The 18,976-nt window shown below is 46.1% G+C and overlaps 1 protein-coding gene across 1 annotated transcript in view; it reads right to left on the reverse strand.

Moving 5' to 3' along the window:
• Positions 1 to 11,561: 11,561 nt before the first annotated feature.
• Positions 11,562 to 18,976, reverse strand: part of LOC108783928 — a 56,092-nt gene continuing 48,677 nt past the window's right edge. Inside the window, exons 13-14 of the mRNA XM_018552638.1 lie at positions 14,327 to 14,465; positions 11,562 to 12,436 (exon numbers count right to left, since the gene is read on the reverse strand). Of these exons, the coding sequence (XP_018408140.1) occupies positions 11,562 to 12,436; positions 14,327 to 14,465 (1,014 nt within the window). The remainder of the gene's footprint in view (positions 12,437 to 14,326; positions 14,466 to 18,976) is intronic.

Raw genomic sequence — 18,976 nt, forward strand, 5'->3', positions numbered from 1 at the left:
CTAAGATGGCCGCCGGCAGGTGTCAATCAGATGGCTGCGCGCGATGACATCACGGTGGGGTAACACCCGGTCTGCAGACCGGGTGACACCCGGCCTTTGGATGCCCCTTGTAAGAACATTTTATAATGTCACCAGAAACTTGACGAACGTCGTTCGAAATTACAGTTAATTTTAAGTTTAACATTCGTTTTTGGAATGCATAGAGCTTCTCTAACGAAAACCACATTCACCGTTAAAATTTCCTTTGAGAAGAATTCCCTAGCAGCACTAAAATTGGGAGTTATGGGAGTTAAGTGTGGAGCACGGTACTAAGCTTTGGGGGTTTGAGGTAGAAAGGGGTTGAGCATGATAATAATATTAATAATAATAATACACTAGAAAAATAGCAGACACACACATTTTACACTATAAAGCAGATTTCAGTGTCTCTCGCATCATGAAAAGTGTTTGAGTGACTCTTCATAACTAGCTGGCTCTCAGAAACGGTGTCTCATTAACGTGAACATGATCTCCCTTTTCAAATATTAAAACATTTTACCACAGATGGCTCCTGGAATTAATGATAAAAAGACAGAAAAAAAAGCCTTGGGGCACAAACAGAGCTGAGGCAGCAATCCGACCTGACAGTGCGGAGAGCGGGAGAACACAAACTGCAAAACGCTCACCTTGCAGGAACTATACAGATTAACCCTTCATAGAAAAAGGTAAATAAAAATGTACCATCATAATTATGTCATGGCGGGAAGAAGGATCACTGTTGTCCAGTCCCTTCTAAGCAGCAGTAAAAATTAGTTTGAACATTCGTCTCATTTACTGAATGGTCAGTGGGGACTAATTGATGATCAATTTTGACCATATACATGAGACAATATTGAAATCTCGGGACGGGAAACTTTGCTTAGATAAGAAACGAGATTCTAACCGTGAATGTGATTTGCTTTCATAAAAGGCACAAAGGAACCAGTTTAATACGTCTGGGATTCCATTCAAGTAGAAGGGCGGGTCGAATTTTTAAGTGACACTAAACTCAGAAGTTAAATCTTAAAAATGCATTTAAGTACCTTTACAAAGGTAGCTGGTGTGTGTATTATTCGGCTGTAGATCCTCAAATCATCTCTGAATTGGTGCTGACACTGTCCTTGCTTCTGGAGGGGGGCTACTTTTGTTCCCCATGGTCCCTAGGTGTTTTGTAAAGCAGCCACCCCTCCAAGTTCGCTCAAGTAATGGACTATAATCTCAGTACTAATGATTAAACTAAATATGAGATTGTAGTCCCTCATGGGAGTGAGCTTGGAGCAGTGACTACTTTACAACACACAGGGGAACCACGGGGAACAAAAGTAGCCCCCCTCCAGAAGGAAGGACAGTGTCCTCACCAATTCAGAGATGATTGGAGGATCTACAGCCGAGTGATACACAAATAATATACATTTATTGTTAATAGTTCAGGCACTTAAATGTATTTTTAAGATTTAACTCCTGAGTGTCACTTTAGGGGCTTTCAAATTAAATTAGTTTGAATGATCTGCTGAACGATTTCTCAAAATTCCGAACAAAATTTGTGCTGGTGTATGGCTAGCTCAAGAACAGACTCCAGTAAATAAAAAGAGTAACACGGTGATAATCCAATTGGAGAAGAACAAACTGTGAATTTTAAACTCTGGTTGAGGATTGGCCAAGCTGTGAAACTTTTTATTTAAATTTAACGCTGTGTGACGGTGTGTTAGGTGTGTTATCTGGCCGTCTAGGATTCTATAGCCTGAAGGTAGCAAAAGCAATCACATTCCATTCCTCTCACAATTACCGGGCTAAGCAAACTGTATCGGCTTACAAGGTGCTCCCGGCCAGCCAATCCGCAGGCTGCTTGTTTTTAAATGAATCAATGGCAGCGCATCACTACTGCAGGCGTAAGCCAAACAAGCAGAGGGAAGACAAAGAAAGTAATCACCGGCACGCACAATGCTAGAAAACCTCAAACAAAGCATAAGGTGATACTAAAATCTTACCAAAATATAATATAATATACCCAGGACATCTCTCCCTCTCTTTTTCTCACTCTCTCTCACTCTTTTTCTCTCTCTTGCTTTCTCTCATTCTCTCTCTTTTGCTCTCTCCCTCTCTTTTTCTCACTCTTGCTTTCTCTCACTCTTTTTCTCACTCTTGATTTCTCTCTCTCTCTAACTCTCTATCTCTCTCTCATTCTCTCTCACTCTTTTTCTCACTCTTTCTCACTCTCCCGCTTTCTCTCTCTCTCTCTTGCTTTTTCTCACTCTTTCCATCTCTCTCTCATTCTCTCACTCTCGCTTTCTCACTATCATTCTCTCTCACTCCTTTTCTGACTCTCGCTCTCCCTCTATTTCTCGCTCATTCTCTCTCACTCTTTTCCTCACTCTCGCTCTCCCTCCATCTCTCGCTCATTCTCTCTCACTCCTTTTCTGACTCTCGCTCTCCCTCTATTTCTCGCTCATTCTCTCTCACTCTTTTCCTCACTCTCGCTCTCCCTCTCCCTCCATCTCTCGCTCATTCTCTCTCACTCTTTTTCTCACTCTCGCTGATTCTCTCTCACTCTTTTTCTCACTATCGCGCTCTATCTCTTGCTCATTCTCTCTCACTCTCTCTCCATCTCTCACTCATTCTCTCTGTCTCTCTCTCTCTCTCACCCTTTTTCTCACTCTCCCCCTCTCTCTCTGCCCCTAGTAATGGAAAGATGACCCTTATCTGCGTTTACTCAGCCTCTCAACCTCTGTACTGCACAGGAAGCCCCTCTTCATGAGGTCTCAGGGAACCCCTGCTAAAAAAATGATTACAGCTACGGGTCAGGGTGTATCAGCATGATCAGTAAACTGTAAAATGTTTTGAATAGAAGAGTAAAGAAAATTGCATCACTAGAGTATATGATACCCAGAGCGGATTATTTGACAACACCCCCCTTCTCTATGCATCATTAACAATTGAAGTGATATTAAAGTCCAACGGTTCAAACGGTGATGACATTTCTTACAATGGACGCTGCTTCTCAATGTTTAAAGGTTTTAGTTTCCTGCAGAATCAGCTGGTCCCCTGATCACTGGCCCTGATGTCCTGTTTTAGGGGGGCTCCTTTCCCTTGCAGGGTCATATGGAGCCACCCTTGTGTGTGCTAGTAAACTGTGTGTGTCTCCATAAACACAAAGGCCTTCTATGAAGCTGCTAGGAGGGGTGTGTGTGTGTGTGTGTGTGTGTGTACAGTGTAACTCGAGTGAGCCTTTGAACTTGTTAGAATATTTGACTACTGGAGGAAGAGTCAGTTTGCTAGCATAGCCCTCTCCCTCCTTGCACTTCACACTTCTGTTCGAGCTGCTCCAGCTCCTCCACCTCTCTCTAAGGCCTTGTTCACACCAAGCGCTTTCCAGGAGCAGAGCAAAGCAGTTACAGACCGGAGCAAAACTGCGTCCAATCTATTCCAATGGTATTTTTAGCTCCAGTTCACATCGCAGCGCTCCGCTCCAGAGCAGGTAAAAAAAACTGCAGCAGGCCCTATTTTTCCTGCTCTGGATCTGCTCTGGAACGCATGCAAACGCATAAAAAACGCATGCAAACGCCCTGGAACGCACCGAAAGCTAATTTTAAACTAAAAATGTATTTATTTTTACCAAAAACGGCCCGTAACGCATTAAAAACGCGGCAAAAAACGCGGCACAACTCACTGCACTGCGTGTGCAGAAACTGATGCAGATCTGCTCTGCATTTGGTGTGAACAAGGCCTAACCTTCCTCCGTAACCTTTTATGTAGCTGTTGGGGGAAAGGTGAAGTGGAATACTAAAGAGTGTCACTTGAATGACAGCTCTGGGGCTGCTGACATCACATCCAAGATGGCCACATACTGCTTGATTTTTGGATAAAAAAAAAAAGAAGAGGATTGGCTGGCACAATTTTTTTAATTCACTTATATTGTACCTTTAAACTTGCTGGAAATCTTGACTATTCCAGGAAGAGTAAATTCTCCAGCACAGCCTCCTCCCCCCTTGCACATCATAGCCCTCTCCTCTTCTGGGGGTGTCTAATTACTGTGCTGGCCCAGTTCCTCTGCCCCTCCCCTTCTTACATACCCTTTTATGTAGCTGCTGGGGAGGAGCACAGGGGAATACTATAGAGCATGGGTAGCCAAACTTCAGCCCTCCAGCTGTGGTGAAACTACAAATCCCATGATGCATCTGTCTCTGGGAGTCATGCCTGTGGCTGTGAGAATCTTGCATGGGATTTGTAGTTCCACAACAGCTGGAGGGCAGAGTTTGCTCACCCCTGTTATAGAGCATGGGAAGCCAAACTTCAGCCCTCCAGCTGTGTTTAAACCACAAATCCTGTAAGGGATTGCAAGACTGACAGCCACAGGCATGACTCCCAAAAGCAGATGCACGTTGGGACTTGTAGTCTCACCACAGCCGAAGGGCTGAAGTTTGGCTACCCATGCTCTATAGCTCTATAAAGCTGACGAGTATAGGAAATTCCTATACTTGCGAGCGCCATCTGGGGGTGCTAGTGCCATGCAGAGGGCAACCGCGTGGCTATACACTAGCGGGAACTTTTATAAATGAACCCCAAAAGATTTTTGTTGAAACAAATAGTCTGGTGACAGGGTCTCTTTACGTCCGCAGTCCTGGTACAGAGTATGAAAATCCCATAGGGCCGTCCTATAGCCCTCCAGACACAAACCGGCCTTTCAGGTTTGCTGCCATTCAACCGCCTGCACCCTCCTCTGTAGACAGAAAGCCAGACAGCTCACCAGCGAGTGCTATTTATAATCTCCGTGTTTGTACGAAGCAAACATCGGGGAGGAAACTCCTCTATAACAAACTCGGGTCTGACTGAAAGTATTTGTCATCACGTCAGTAATTTACTAATGTTTTTACAACACGGATCTCAGATTGGAAGCAGTGTATGAACAATATTATATTTATGGTGGAGGGCAGGCTGTAGCTTCATTGGCTGCTGTGACCATGTAACCAGATCAGTCGTGTTTCAATTAGGGATGCACCGATACCAATAGGTGTCGATACCAAGTATCGGGACGAGTACTCATACTCGCCCAAATGCTCCCAATGCCTATCCCAATACCGGAACTTCCAGTTTTAGGAAGCCGGGCGGCGATCATTACATGCCACCCGGCTTCCTAATTGGCTGGGAACCCGGCTTCATGCTCCCTCGTCACCAGGGAGCATGGAGCTCGCTTCCCGGCCAATCAGGAAGCGGGGGGGGCGGGTACTGACTCGCCCTTGACTTCCTGATTGACCGTGAAGCCGCCTCCATGCTCCCTCCTCACCAGGGAACATGGAGCCGGCTTCCAGGCCACTCAGGAATCCGGGTGCCGTGTAATGACTCCTCGCCCAGCTTCCTGATTGTTTGGGAGCTGGTCAATCAGGAAGCCGGGCGGCTAGTCATTACCCGTCCCCCGATACCGAGAAACCGGTATCGGTGCATCCCTAGTTTCAATGTGTCCCTATTGTTGCCTGAGATCACTTTACAGTAACATTGCCAGGTATGAAATCTGGTCTGTGTAGTTCAGGTAATAATTAAATATTACCAATGAATAATTCATATTTACATCTCGCAGTCAGCAGAGGGTAGGCCAACATAGCCACCTAAGCAAAGGCCTTTGTTCCTATGAGGGATGAGCTCAGGTTTGGACCAAACCCGGTCTGAACACCTGAGCTCCTCAGAACAAGGAAGTGCTATGGTCACATACTCCCAATCAGCTGCAGGGTGGGGAATGCCCAATATGCAGCTCTTTGGGTAGAAATGCCTTGTTCGGAGGAGCTCATGTAAACAGAGGAGCGGGGTGCTTGTGCTCATGTCATTTACCTTAAACAGCCACATATGATAAATGTAATTTACCAACTATAGATGTGCAGCCATTAAGGTCAATGACATCACTGCTTCCTGGGCCTTTGCTTACGTCAAGCTACTGGCAGGAAATTCTCCAGCCACAGCTAATTGGGTGGCACGGAAGGAGCTTCCATCCATGTTTCGGAGGAGCTCCTTATGGTTTCGGACTGGATTTGGTCCAGACCTGAGCCCATCCCTACTTCTATGCTGTGAGTAGCCTTTGTTTGGAGCTTAAAGTGTATCTAAACCCAAAAACAAAAATGTAATATATTGCAGCTTACCAGTCCTTGGAGGTGGTGGCTGCATTCGTTTTCTCTTTTTAGGCTAAGAATATTTTCACCAAGTACAGAAAGATCCTGTTGATCCTGCCAGAAATGCCTTGTTCTTCTCACTTCGTGTGATCTTAAAAGACAGCACATAGAACCTTCTCTTTATGGTGTGTAACCTACTAGTCCCATTAATCCTCAGTGTAAACAAATGCAGCCACCACATCTTAAGACTGGAAAGCTGCAATGTATCACATGTTTATTTTGGTAATTAAATGCCATTTAATATCAGATTACACCCAAGCAGATGATTCATAGAGGGACCCCCTCTAGGGGCGACAGAGCACCTCGTGATTTTCACTCTGGAACAATAAATAAAGATTTAAAACAAATTAAATAACTTTATCAAATCGACCAAATCCATTATAGTTACATTTTAATCTGTACACCCCCCCCCCTTCATCTCCAACATTCAATAACAAGACGAGACTTGTGAAACAAAAGGGTAGAAGACACGTCATACCTACAGACATTCAGAGCCCGAAGCATTTTCTGCACCGGAGATAAAGGAATAGGGAAGAGAAATAGTTCACAACTTCTATCAAGTCACCAAACTTTCCAAGTCTGAATCTTGAAGTAGATCGGAAATCAATTACCAAAATCTGATCTCAGCTTAACCATGTTCTCATCTTTCAAAAGCTCTTTTCAAATAAATCTGTCGCTTTCATTAAAACACTTCCTGCTGATCCTGCTATGAGAGTCCTTGTTCAGGCACTTCCTGTTATGGGGTGACAACGGTCTCTCAATGGTGTTCCTGCGTTGTCACCCTGTCACATGCTCCACTGGTATAAACAGCAGCCATACTGAATCCCCGTTCACACTAACACATGAGCGTTTGTGCGTGGTTCTTGCTGCACATCGCCCATTGATTTCAATGGGTGCCACACACGCGACCAAGTATCTCATGCAGCATTTTCAGCTGCGAGTGTCCCGTGCTTTTTCCGCCATGCGTGTGTGGGCTTTTAATGCACGTCCACGCAGGGCGTAACAATAGCGATAGCCATGGCAGCAGATGCGGCTTCTATGGGGCCCTAAGGGTGGAAGGGGGCCCTATCAAAGTTTGTAGGAGTTGCTGTTGACCCTGTACCCCCATGACATTTCCAATCAAGAAGAGCTGACATCATATGTACAGGAGGATACTATGCAGACAGCTCTCCTGCTTCCTGTCATTGATTTTAAGGGGTCATCAAAATGCTATGGGGCCCCATGATCTGTAGTTACATGCCTGGTAAAAACGCGCTCTTTACAGGCTAGCTTTGGGGTTACGTTTATGCATAATGCCACTTCTAAGCACAATGCACGTTTTGAATGCATTGCATGAACACGCATTGCATAAGGATAAGGATCTCTGTTTTAGTCATGTAACTGTCATTTGTCATTTTCAAATCTCATTCGACTCGGCTGTAGGGTTGTTACCTGTCCAGGATTCACCAAGACAGTCCGGGTTTTGGATGCTGTGTCCGGGTTTCATGGCAGCAGAAACCCGGACACAAGATGTCAGGCAGACAGGGGCAACCAAAATTAAGATAGGAGCTACTGCCCCCCCACTGAAAAAGTCTCAACGGTGATATTTACATATGAATAAGCGAAGACTCATTCTCCCAAAAAAATGTCCGCGCGTCGCTAGAGTGTTCGGGTTTCACTTAAAGAAAAGGTGGCGACCCTACTCGGCTGAGAACAAGAGTTCCTATTGCTGAAAAAAAAAAAAGCCCTATACTGGTGCGTTAGCTTTGTGAATTGAGACTATTGCAGAGAGGTGGTAGCAATGGTCACTATCAGGAAGCCGGTGTTCTATCATTTTTCTGGACCTGATAAGAATGCTGGACCACCACCAGAAGTGACGCGGTCTCAGCTGTTGGGGGTGTGCTAGTTTCAACAAATCATACGCCCCTGTTCTATCATTTTACTCAACACTACCCAGCGAGTGGTCTGTAATTGCATCACTTCCAGCTCCTGAGCGGTAATTCCCGACTACAGAAGCCGGGGAAGAAGCTGATCAAGCACAATCTGTTCTTTATCAGCTTCATTGAAGTGCAAAGGTGACATTAGAGGTCTAATACACTCCTAATGTCACCTTAAAGAGGACTTGTCATCACTAATATTTTTCACGTAGTGGGCTTGTGAGCCCCCTAAAGTAATAGCAGTTTAAAAAAGTGTAAAAAAAAATAAGCAGTTAAATAAAATACATTTACAAACAACCTCCATTTTTTCTTAAAAACTCCCGTGAACATACACATGGAGTACTAACGCAAATACGCGTCGGATGTACCTACGTATGAAAACAATGATTGTACAGCACATGATGGGCATCACCGCATGCACCAGAGTGAAATCAATAAGTCTAGGGCCAATATTCCCACCTTGACTACCTTTAGGCGTTCCCTAAAGACTCATCTCTTCACGCAATCCTATCCCACCTCAACCTAACCACTGAACCATCAGGTTCTCAAACAACTCATCCCCACACAGCTCCCTCCTCATGTATCACTTCCCCCTCCCCTTTTCATTGGATGCCCTCAGGGGCAGGGCCCTCCTTACCATCTTGTCTTGAACTGTATTGGGATTGTAATATCTTCCCTATATTGTAAAGCGCTGCGCAAACTGTTGGCGCTATATAAATCCTGTATAATAATAATAATAATAATAATAATAAATAATAATATTCTCGGTTTACTCTGAACTGATGACCTGTACATGCTTTTAAGAACTCTCCTATGGACAATTTGGGGTACCGTATATTTTTGCTGTTTCACAGAGGTACACAATCAGGAAGCCAGGCGGTGGGTAATGACACGCCGCCTGGCTTCCCAATTGCCCAGAAAGCCAGCTCCATGCTGTTTTGCTGGCTCGATGCTGATTGGCCAAGCTCCATGCTGTTGGCTGGGAAGCCAGCTCCATGCTGTTTGGCCGGCTCCATGCTAATTGGTCAATCAGCATGGAGCTGGCCAAATAGCATGGAGCCTGCTTCCCGGGCAATTAGGAAGCCGGGCAGCGGGTAATGACACGCCTCCTGGCTTCCTGATTGACCAGAAAGCCGGCTCCATGCTGATTGCCTGGGAGGCCGCTTTCCCAGCCAATCAGCATTGAGCCGGCCAAACAGCATGGAGCCGGCTTCCCAGGCAATCAAGAAGCCGGGTGTCAGGTAATGAAACGCAGCCCAGCTTCCTGATTGCCAGGGTAGCCGACTCAATGTTAGCGGAAGTACTGGTATCAGAACTTGGTATCGGCGAGTACTGAAAGATAAATATCGGTACTCCTACTCCATACCGAAAAAACGATATCGGTGCATCCCTGATGTTGGGTATCTATTTACTCAGCACAACCTCATCTTTCATATTTTGTAAAAAATGTTTTAATAAATTATGTTTTTGTGCACTAAAATGAACTTAAATGTATTTCTTACTGAAATTTTAGGTTTGATAAAGAGTTGCACTAACATCATGGGACATTAAAATGTGCAACTGTCGCCATTTTATTCTACAGGATCACTAGTCTGGCTGAATTCTCTGCAACAGAAATGGAAAATTCAGCAAGCAGTGTGAGACCTCCCCTAATGTGACGGGTGCAGCAAATGGGTGGATCGGGGAGGTGTCCCCTATGGGATCTCCAAAAGATTAAAGTAGTAAAGTAACCGGAAGGGAGGGGGGCTTTTTGGCATCCAAACCAGAAGGGTCAGCTGGGAATGGAAGGTTAATTTTTTCCTGGCCCAGAGCACAGAGTCAGATTACAGCACAATGTCTGCCAAACAAAAAAACCCCACATGGGAATTCCTGGACAGAATCCGCCTTCACAAATGTTTACACAACAGCAAGCAGCTCGGCTCAGTCTGCGTTAAGCCGCCCCTACACTTGGCTCAAGCTATTGTATTCACAAAGCCGCCCCCCCCGCAGCCGTAAGAATGCCTGAACAGTGATTGAGGCCGATTGGCTGCAGTCACAGTTCGGCCGTCAGTTTTTGGTCTGGCTCCTTCTACAAAAGTCAATTGAAAAATCGACTTTCGTCTAATAAAGTAGTGCCGGCAGGGCCACCCACAGGGCGAAGTCACCAGGACCTGCCGAAAATCCAATCAGTGAATGGCCAGCTTCAACAGAAAAATCCATTTTAGTAATCCGGTCTTCTAAAGACCTTCGGACCCCCCTACTAAAATGAGTTTACTTGAAGGGTTCATATACACCTTTGTGATTTTGTGTGTTGCCTTTGCTCACTACCACAGAGCACGTTACGTGCATTAGTGTGTTGCAGTGTCATTAATGGCACCGCAATGGCCCCATTCATTTTAAATGGCACCACAATGGCCCAATTAATTCTTAATGGCACCGCAATGGCCCCATTCATTTTTAAAGGCAACGCAATGGACCCATTCATTTTAAATGGATCCACAATGGCCCAATTAATTCTTAATGGCAGCACAATGGCCCCAGTCATTTTTAATGGCACCGCAATGGCCCCAGTCATTTTTAATGGCACCGCAATGGCCCCATTCATTTTTAATAGCAGCGCAATGGTCCCATTCGTTTTTAATGGCACTGCAATGGCCCCATTAATTTTTAATAGCAGCGCAATGGTCCCATTTGTTTTTAATAGCAGCGCAATGGCCCCATTCATTTTTAATGCCACCAAAATGGCCCCATTAATTTTTAATGGCACCACAACGGCCCCATTCATTTGTAATGGCACAGCAAAGCCCCATTTATTTTTAATAGCACCACAATGGCCCCATTCATTTAAAAATAGCACCGCAATGGCCCCATTCACTTTTAATGGTACCCCAACGCACTAAGGTAACGCAGATCGGACACACATGAGCACACCACAATGCGTGGTAACACACTACCACATGTTGCATTGGAAAAAAAGGTTGTGTTCGGTACATTGGCAGCCCAGTTGAAATGAGTTAGGGCCAGTTCACACTATAGTGTTGTGCTAAAGGAGTGGGATCTGTATGATTATTGCACGCTATTGCAAAACGCACTGCACTGCAAACTAGGTGCATTCTGAATGGCACCCCAACTCACATCACAGGGCACGTGTGCTGCTCTGTAACACATAGTACTGCAATAGTATGCACTGCATGGCCATGTGGTGAAAAATAAATAACACGTGCACTATTTGTTTTCACCACATGGCAATGCAGCGCATGCTGATACTTGGAGGAATGATGGGGTGCCATTCAGAATGGCACCTAGCATGGGGTACAGAGCACTGTACAGTAGTACATGTGTAGTGTGAAGCGGTCCTTACTGCGCTCAGCTTTACTGAATATGCATAATAATGACCAGAGGAATACCGCATGACTGATACCACTATTCTTTCCAGTAGGGGGCGCTCCTTCACTTCTTTAAAAGGTTCAATGAGCTGAATGGTGATATTTTTTTATACAGCTGGGTTTCCCAGGACTGGGACCATCGGCGACGGGTAGGGTGAGATGGAGTATTGTGAGAATGCAGAACGGGCCACTACCAGCGTGGGCATGATGGTGGGGTGGGAACGGATGGCTGGGGATAGAGGAGAGGAGCTCCACGCCAGTCCCGACAGCGGCGTCGTAGTTAAGGATTGTTCTAGACCTGTCCAGAGCTTCGAGGTGGCATGGCGACTCCAATCCAGCATCCGGGTCAAGTGGGTGGCTATGTAGTACAGGTGTTCATCAGGCAGGCCCATCCCACCGGAGTGTTTTGGTAGTCGGAGTATGTTGTAGTTGATTCGGGGGGGCTTCCCCGCCCAGACAAATTTAGTGAAGAGAGTTCTAAGCGTTCGAAAGAATGTCGAAGGTATCTTTATCGGTAGGGCCTGGAGAGGATAAAGAAGCCGAGGGAGAATAGTTTGCTTTAAGATGTTACAGCGGCCCATCCACGAAAAGGTCCCCGTGGACCATTTCTTGAGGTCCAAGCTGATGGCAGTCAGCAATGGAGGAAAGTTGAGTGAAAAGGTCAGGGACGGGTTTTTGGGGAGTTGAATGCCTAAATATTTCAGGGACGTGGGGGACCACTTAAAGGGGAAATTAGTTAGTACTCTCCACAGGCGTGGGCCTGTTAGGGAGAGGCGCATGGCCATAGATTTATGTGAGTTAACTAAGAAATTCGATATTTTGCCGTAGCGTTCTATCTCGGACAGAAGTAGCGGGAGGGATACGTCAGGGGAGGCGAGGAAGAACAGGAGGTCGTCCGCAAAAGCTGCCACCTTATGCTGGACTGGACCAGTCTGTACTCCCTGTATGCTCACGTTGGCACGCACAGTACGGAGAAAGGGTTCTAGGGAGAGGACGAAGAGTAGGGGCGAAAGTGCTGAATGGTGATATTGACCTACCATATCTAGAAGACTTGAATGAATCACTGCAACACAGGACAACATTTTTGAACATTCCTGTGTACAAATGTACCAAAAATGTAATATTAAAAAAAAAAAAATGTCCCATTGTCATCTATCTTCACCACCTGCACTTGCTGCATGTTGCATAGAAGGTGGACACTGACAAGTAGTCTGGGAGGGTGTAAAATACTGGCTTTGCATTTGACTTCCTTTGCAAGGAAAATGGATGACAACTGTTGGCTGGCAATCAGGCGGGCACTTGACACAACTGCGTACATGGAATTTTGGTTGAAAGGCGGCACTTGCCCCTCTCACAGGCATTCTAGATGTTGCAAAGAACGGACATCACATTATTTTATTCACTTGCAATCTGCCTTTGAATTTTCTAGGAACTTCAGGAAGAGTCAATTCCATAGCACAGCCCCCCCCCCCCTCCTCATTGCACATCACAGCCCTCTCCTCTTCTGCTAGTTAGTCTATGCTGGCCCAGCCCCTTCACCCCTCCCCTCACCTCCCTATATAACCTTTTATGTAGCTGCCATCGGAGGAGCGTAGTTGAATACTATAGAGCAGGGGTGGGCAACTCCAGCTGTGCTTTAGCTACAAATCCCGACATGCCTCTTGGACGCATGCCTATAACGTTCAGTCTTGCAATGCCTTATGGGACTTGTAGTTCCACAACAGCTGGAGGGCCAAAGTTGTCCACGCTCGATATGGAGTATAACTTGAGTGAGCCTTTGAACTTGCTAGAACATTTGACTACTCCAGGAAGAGTCATTTCCTTAGCTGAGCCCCCTCGCTCATTGCACATCATAGCCCCCTCCTATTCTGGGAGGGTCTAATTACAGCCTGTGCTGGCCAAGCTACTCTACCCCTCCCCTCATCTCTCTACATAACCTTTTATGCAGCTTTTGGTGGAGGAATGGAAGGGATACTACAGGGTGTCGCTTGAGTGACACTTCTGAGTCTACTTGAGCTGCCGACATCCAAGATGGCTGCATGCAGCAGCCATTGGAAGCAGGGACTGATATGAAAGGCTTCCTCTTAGACACTCATTTGCAAAACTGGTTTCTGAGGTGGTTTGTATACCTGCTGCATCTATCCCAGGTACCTCTTCAGCTTAATACATGTATATAACATATACATACACACCTCTATCCCCCTCCACTCTGGCTGTGGTATGGCCCTCAGGTTTAATGCTGCATTAGACAGGACAACATCACAGGTCCGGAGCCTGGGGGAGCAGAGACGGCAGGGACTGGTCTAGCAGCCAAGCAGGATCAAGAATCAGGTGAGTATATCTTCTTGAATCTAACCCCTAGACAAGGAGTAAGCCTTCCAGCTGTTGTGGAACTACAAGTCCCATGAGGCATTCCAAGACTCTGACAGCCATAGGCATGATGCATGATGGAATTTGTAGTTTTACCACAATTGGAGGGCCAGAGTTTGCCAACCCCTGCCCTACATGGGTACAAGGGTAACCCCACTGCAAGGGGTAATTTTTATATATCCCGGTGTTCCTCTTTAAGCTATGTTCTGTTAGCTGTTGCTCGGCTTTTGAATCCTTTTCCCAGCGTTGGTTCCCTTTGCTGGAAAATTGCTTTGTGCGCTTCGAAGCATTCACGCGGTTCCTATAGGCAATAAAGACACTTTTTTTCTTCAGATGGTAGATGAAACATTCACCCCGGTGTGTACGGGGTGAATGTACATGTGAGATATCATTCTGTTCCACCCACTCAGAACTGTTATTTTAAGAAAAAGAAGCTGTTGAACCAGCCAGCGCAGGAGGACTGTTTCAGTTTTTTACATAGGAGGAAGTGAACAATTCTCACTGTAGTTCCCCGCAGCAGAATGAGGAACCTGTTTATGAGTCACGGCGAGAAGAAAAACAAGAGGGATGAAAATGTCATATAGGAAAAGATGATCCAGAGCTCTCGCGTACTGGTAACGCCAGACGGTTACATCATGAAGCTGGCAATAACCACAACCGCCATACTGAACACAGTGATCTTAGAATTCTTCTGCCAGGGAACCCTGTGAGGTTTTTTTTTTTTTTTTTAATCACTGGAATTACATTGCTACTTTAGATGTAAATGAAGTTCTATAAAGGGGGACGGAACCAACAACTGCTTTGTGTGAGCTCTGTCCTAAGAGAAATATAGAGGCGACCATTGCTGATGTCCTTCTGATAGTGCCAGTTGGTAATAAACTGAAAATTAGACTTAGACCTCATTCACACAGCGCAGAGTCGGCCGTACAGATCCGTGCCGCGTGCACAGCGGTATCAAGCCATTCCTGGGAGGGACAGGTGCTGCGTGTAATTGCACGCAGCAGCCTGTTCTTTATTGGAGGACACGGCAGCACGCACACCCGAGCTGCACATCTGTGTGGGTGTCCGTACTCAAGCAGGGTGGATATTGTCTGCATCCGAAAACGGACACCCGGACTCACGGACACCCATGTGCATGCGGGTCCGGGAAGAACAGACTGCTGCACGCAATCACACGCAGCACCTGTCCTTCCCAGAACAGCCCAACACGGCTGTGCACGCCGCATGGATCTGTATGGCCCAATTTTATGCTGTGTGAATCAGGCCTTAAAGAGAAACTGCACGGGCTAATTGTTCTTTTTCTCTATGGCAGATCTGGGCATTCTATAACCCATGGTGTGTGGCAGTCCGGCCCATTGTCTGTGCATGGATAAATCGCTGACCTGTGAACATTTATGGCTGGTTGACTCGATGTACCAGCCACCAAGGCCAGTGCATCCACCTCAAGCCATAGCCCAGCACTGGTCGGCAATGTCCATGTCCGGACCACATTGCTCTTCTCTCTTTGGTTGCTAGGACCCCTGGCGTCCTAGCAACCAATGATGTTGTGGGGCTTCCACATTAATTGGTTGCTATGACCACTGGGCGGTCCTACCAACCAACAACATCAGGGGTCCACCTCTCTGCAGTCATTGATTGTCATTCGCTGGGTGGTCCTAACAACCAGTCACAATCAACCCGCCCCCAACTCTACCTCGTACACCTTCTCTGTTTTCTCCAGGGTGAAAAAAAAAAAGTGTGTGGCACATATTTACTATTAGGGCCTGTTCCCATCAGGTCCATGCAGCACCGCATTACCATGCAGTGCAACTAAAAAAAAAATAGTGCATGTACTACTTTCTACTATCTTCCCCCGGCCATATAATGAAGATCTGTTGAAGGATCAACTGACCAGCAACAACTGTTCTCATTGATTGGATTACTGGTTATTACTTCTGCCTCACAGCACTGGGGCCCCCTTGGTTTGAATCCAAACCAGGACACACTCTGTAAGGAGTTTGCATGTTCTCCTTCTGCTTGTGCGGGTTTCCTCCCACACTCTAAAAGCAGCATTTCTAAACTTTTTTTTTTTTTAGCAATGCTGGCGACGTACACTGTACGTCGTCAGTCACGAAGGGGTTAAAAGTATGCAACATCTCGAGGCACCCCAGTCTAAAATGTTATGGATTTTAAGGCAAAATAACCCAAAAAAGTGTATTTCCCCCTTTGCATCAAAGTGTCCCCTTCAAATCAAAATCCCCCCCCCTTACTTTCACATCAGAGTCACCTTTTGCATTAGAAGCCCCCCTTCACATCAGTAGCTCCCCTTCACATCAGAATCCCCCCCTTTCATATCAGAGTTCCCTTTTTACATCAAGAGCCTCCTCCACACCAGTCTTTATTCCCCCTTCACATCACAGTGCCACTACCACATAATTTTGAGGCACCCCTGAGGAGGCCAGGAAGCACATCAGTGGGCCACGGCACCCTAGTTGAGAATGGCTGTTCGAAAGACATACTAGAAAGGTTAATTGGCTCCTGTTTAAATTGGTCTTAGTATGTGTGTGTATTTGGGATGCACTCATACCGATACTAATATCGGTATCTGTGCCGATACAGAGTATTTGGGCGAGTACTTGTACTGGCCCAAATGCTCCCGATGCCTATCCCGTTACCGGAATTTCTGGTATCGGGAAGCCGGGCAGTGAGTCATTACATGCCGCCAGCTTCCTAATTGGCTGGGAAGCAGGCTCCATGCTCCCTCGTTGCCAGGGAGCATGGAACTGGCTTCCCAGCCAATCAGGAAGCTGGGGGGCAGGTAATTACTTGCCCCCTGTGGCTTCCTCATTGGCCAAGAAGCCGGCTCCATGCTCCCTCGTCACGCATTGAGTTGGCTGCCCAGCCAATCTGAAAGCTGGGAAGCGTGTAAAGACTCGCTGCCCAGCTTCCTGATTGGTCAGGAACCGGGCGATCCAGAAAGCCTGAGGCGAGTCATTACACGCCGTCCAGCACCTTAATGGGACTTCCGGTATCGGTAGCCGGTATTGGCGAGTACAAAAAAAAAATATCGGCGCTCGATAGCGAAAAAACAGTATCAGTGCATCCCTAGTATGTCTGCATCACTTTTCACTCCAAGGATGAAGGGTGTAGGTCTTCTGATGCACAATGATACAGCCAACTATAGGCTGCTTGCATAGACACAACATTCTGCCGTGTGTACAGCTCACATTGTACATAAAATGAATTCGGTCCCTTGACACAGATGATCATTTAGAACAGTGGTTCTCAAACCGTGTAACCTCGGGACCCACATTTGTCCTCGGTCATTAAGTTGCGACCCAAGTTGCACTGCAATGGAACGCACAACAATAGGGTACTGCATGTTTTGGTGCGGGCATATGAACTGTGGGTGGGAGATGCGTTTGGGGTACCATACAAATGAATAGTCACTCGGGTCCAGGCACCTCTATAGAACACGTGAGGGAGCTGTAAGCAATGAACGTATGGATGGAGCTCCTTCGCGACCATAGCCCCATCCAATCCCACCTCAAGCTGAAACTCTGCGCCGGGCAGCATATTTTGAATGGCTGCTTGGCACGAGAACTGACAGTGCTGCGCTAGAGAGAAGCTGAGGAGCCTCTCGCCTAGAAAAGTGGAAGGCATGCGGTGACCCACTGAACACGGGGTCGCAACCCACTTTTGGGTCACGACCTACCAGTTGAGAACCAAGGATTTAGAAGACTGTACAAGAGAACAAAGTAGCAATATATAACATATTGTTACTTTGTTCTCTTATACTTGCACAGCCTTCTAAATGATCCCCCTTGCCAAGGGTCCTGCTTGTAATATCCTTAACATTCCCTTTTCTATAAAGTTGGCTGCTTTATTGTCTTTCTTTCAAGTAGCTAAGGAAGTGCAAAAAGTTCTCATTTACTATTTTAGTAGTATGGCTGTGTATGGTGAACAGGAACGCTGGACTATATTTTGGCATTTATCTGTTTACACATCACCTCACAAGCGTCAGGAAATCCAGATTAAAGGCTGCAGCTAAGCTGTTTCCTGTCTCATATTCCTATACAATATCATGCTTAGACAAAGACAACTTCAGACTGCTCCTAAGAAAAGCAAGTTTGGTAAATGGGGCTACCTGCTGAAGAACATCAGGCTAAACAAAATCTTTGTATAGAACCTAATGGCACAGCTATTCATTTTCTATATAGAACATATTTCTCTGACTCTGGATAGGCTGATCTCCTAAACAAAACAGAATAATTGGCTTGGAACAAGTAGAAACAAGGCACTGGGTTACAATTATCATAAGGTCGATCAGATTCCAAGGAGGCATGGTGACTCTGGTAAGGTGGCTCCCAAAAAAACAGCAATAAAAATCAGACCGGCGTTCTAACCCACCTTTAATCTATCCAAAACTTAACAAAAAGGTTTCGGCTTTAGATACTCTTCAAATAAATTTTTTTGGTTCATCAACATATATTACAACTACAAATGTGTCCATATAAATGCAAAAATACCTGCAGTGATGGGACCATCTCTGAGACTAGAGTCAGGCAACCTCAGAACTCAAGTGAAACTACAAGTCCCATAAGGCATTGCAAGACTCTGACAGTCACATGCATGACCCCAGAGTAGAGACATGAGCTGGATTGCTGAGGTTGCCCACCATTGTTTTAAACCTATGGACTGCTGCCAAATTTCCTATACAGACATCCTTTGGGCAGGACGTAAGATAAGATTTGTGGATTTATGCTGCTACAGTGACTCCTCTATTGTTTCCCGCACAATGTGGGTGTTCAGCACCCACCTGGACCTCCCATCTTTGTCAGGTTTGGCTGTCATTATGGATGGCCAAATCTTTAGCAGGTTAGGCAAAATGGTTACATACTAATGTGCATTTTCTCAAGGATATTGATAGAATAGATTGAGAGAGGCTCATCATTAAAGTGTATCTCCGGGGCAATACAAAAATCTACCCTTGCAAGGGTTAACTGCTCATAATGTCTAAAGGACATTTACTTACCTGATCCCCGGTCTCCTAACATTTGGCGCTCTCCTTGTCGCGTCTATGCTTATCCCTCGGCATCCTTACATATAATGCAGAGCTATGGGCCCTGACATCATCAGGGCTGACCACTGTAGTGCACGGGGGGGGGGGGGG

This window comes from Nanorana parkeri, unplaced genomic scaffold (assembly GCF_000935625.1).
Source record: "Nanorana parkeri isolate BGI_ZX_2015 unplaced genomic scaffold, ASM93562v1 scaffold94, whole genome shotgun sequence".
In the NCBI taxonomy this organism is placed as follows: Eukaryota; Metazoa; Chordata; class Amphibia; order Anura; family Dicroglossidae; genus Nanorana; species Nanorana parkeri.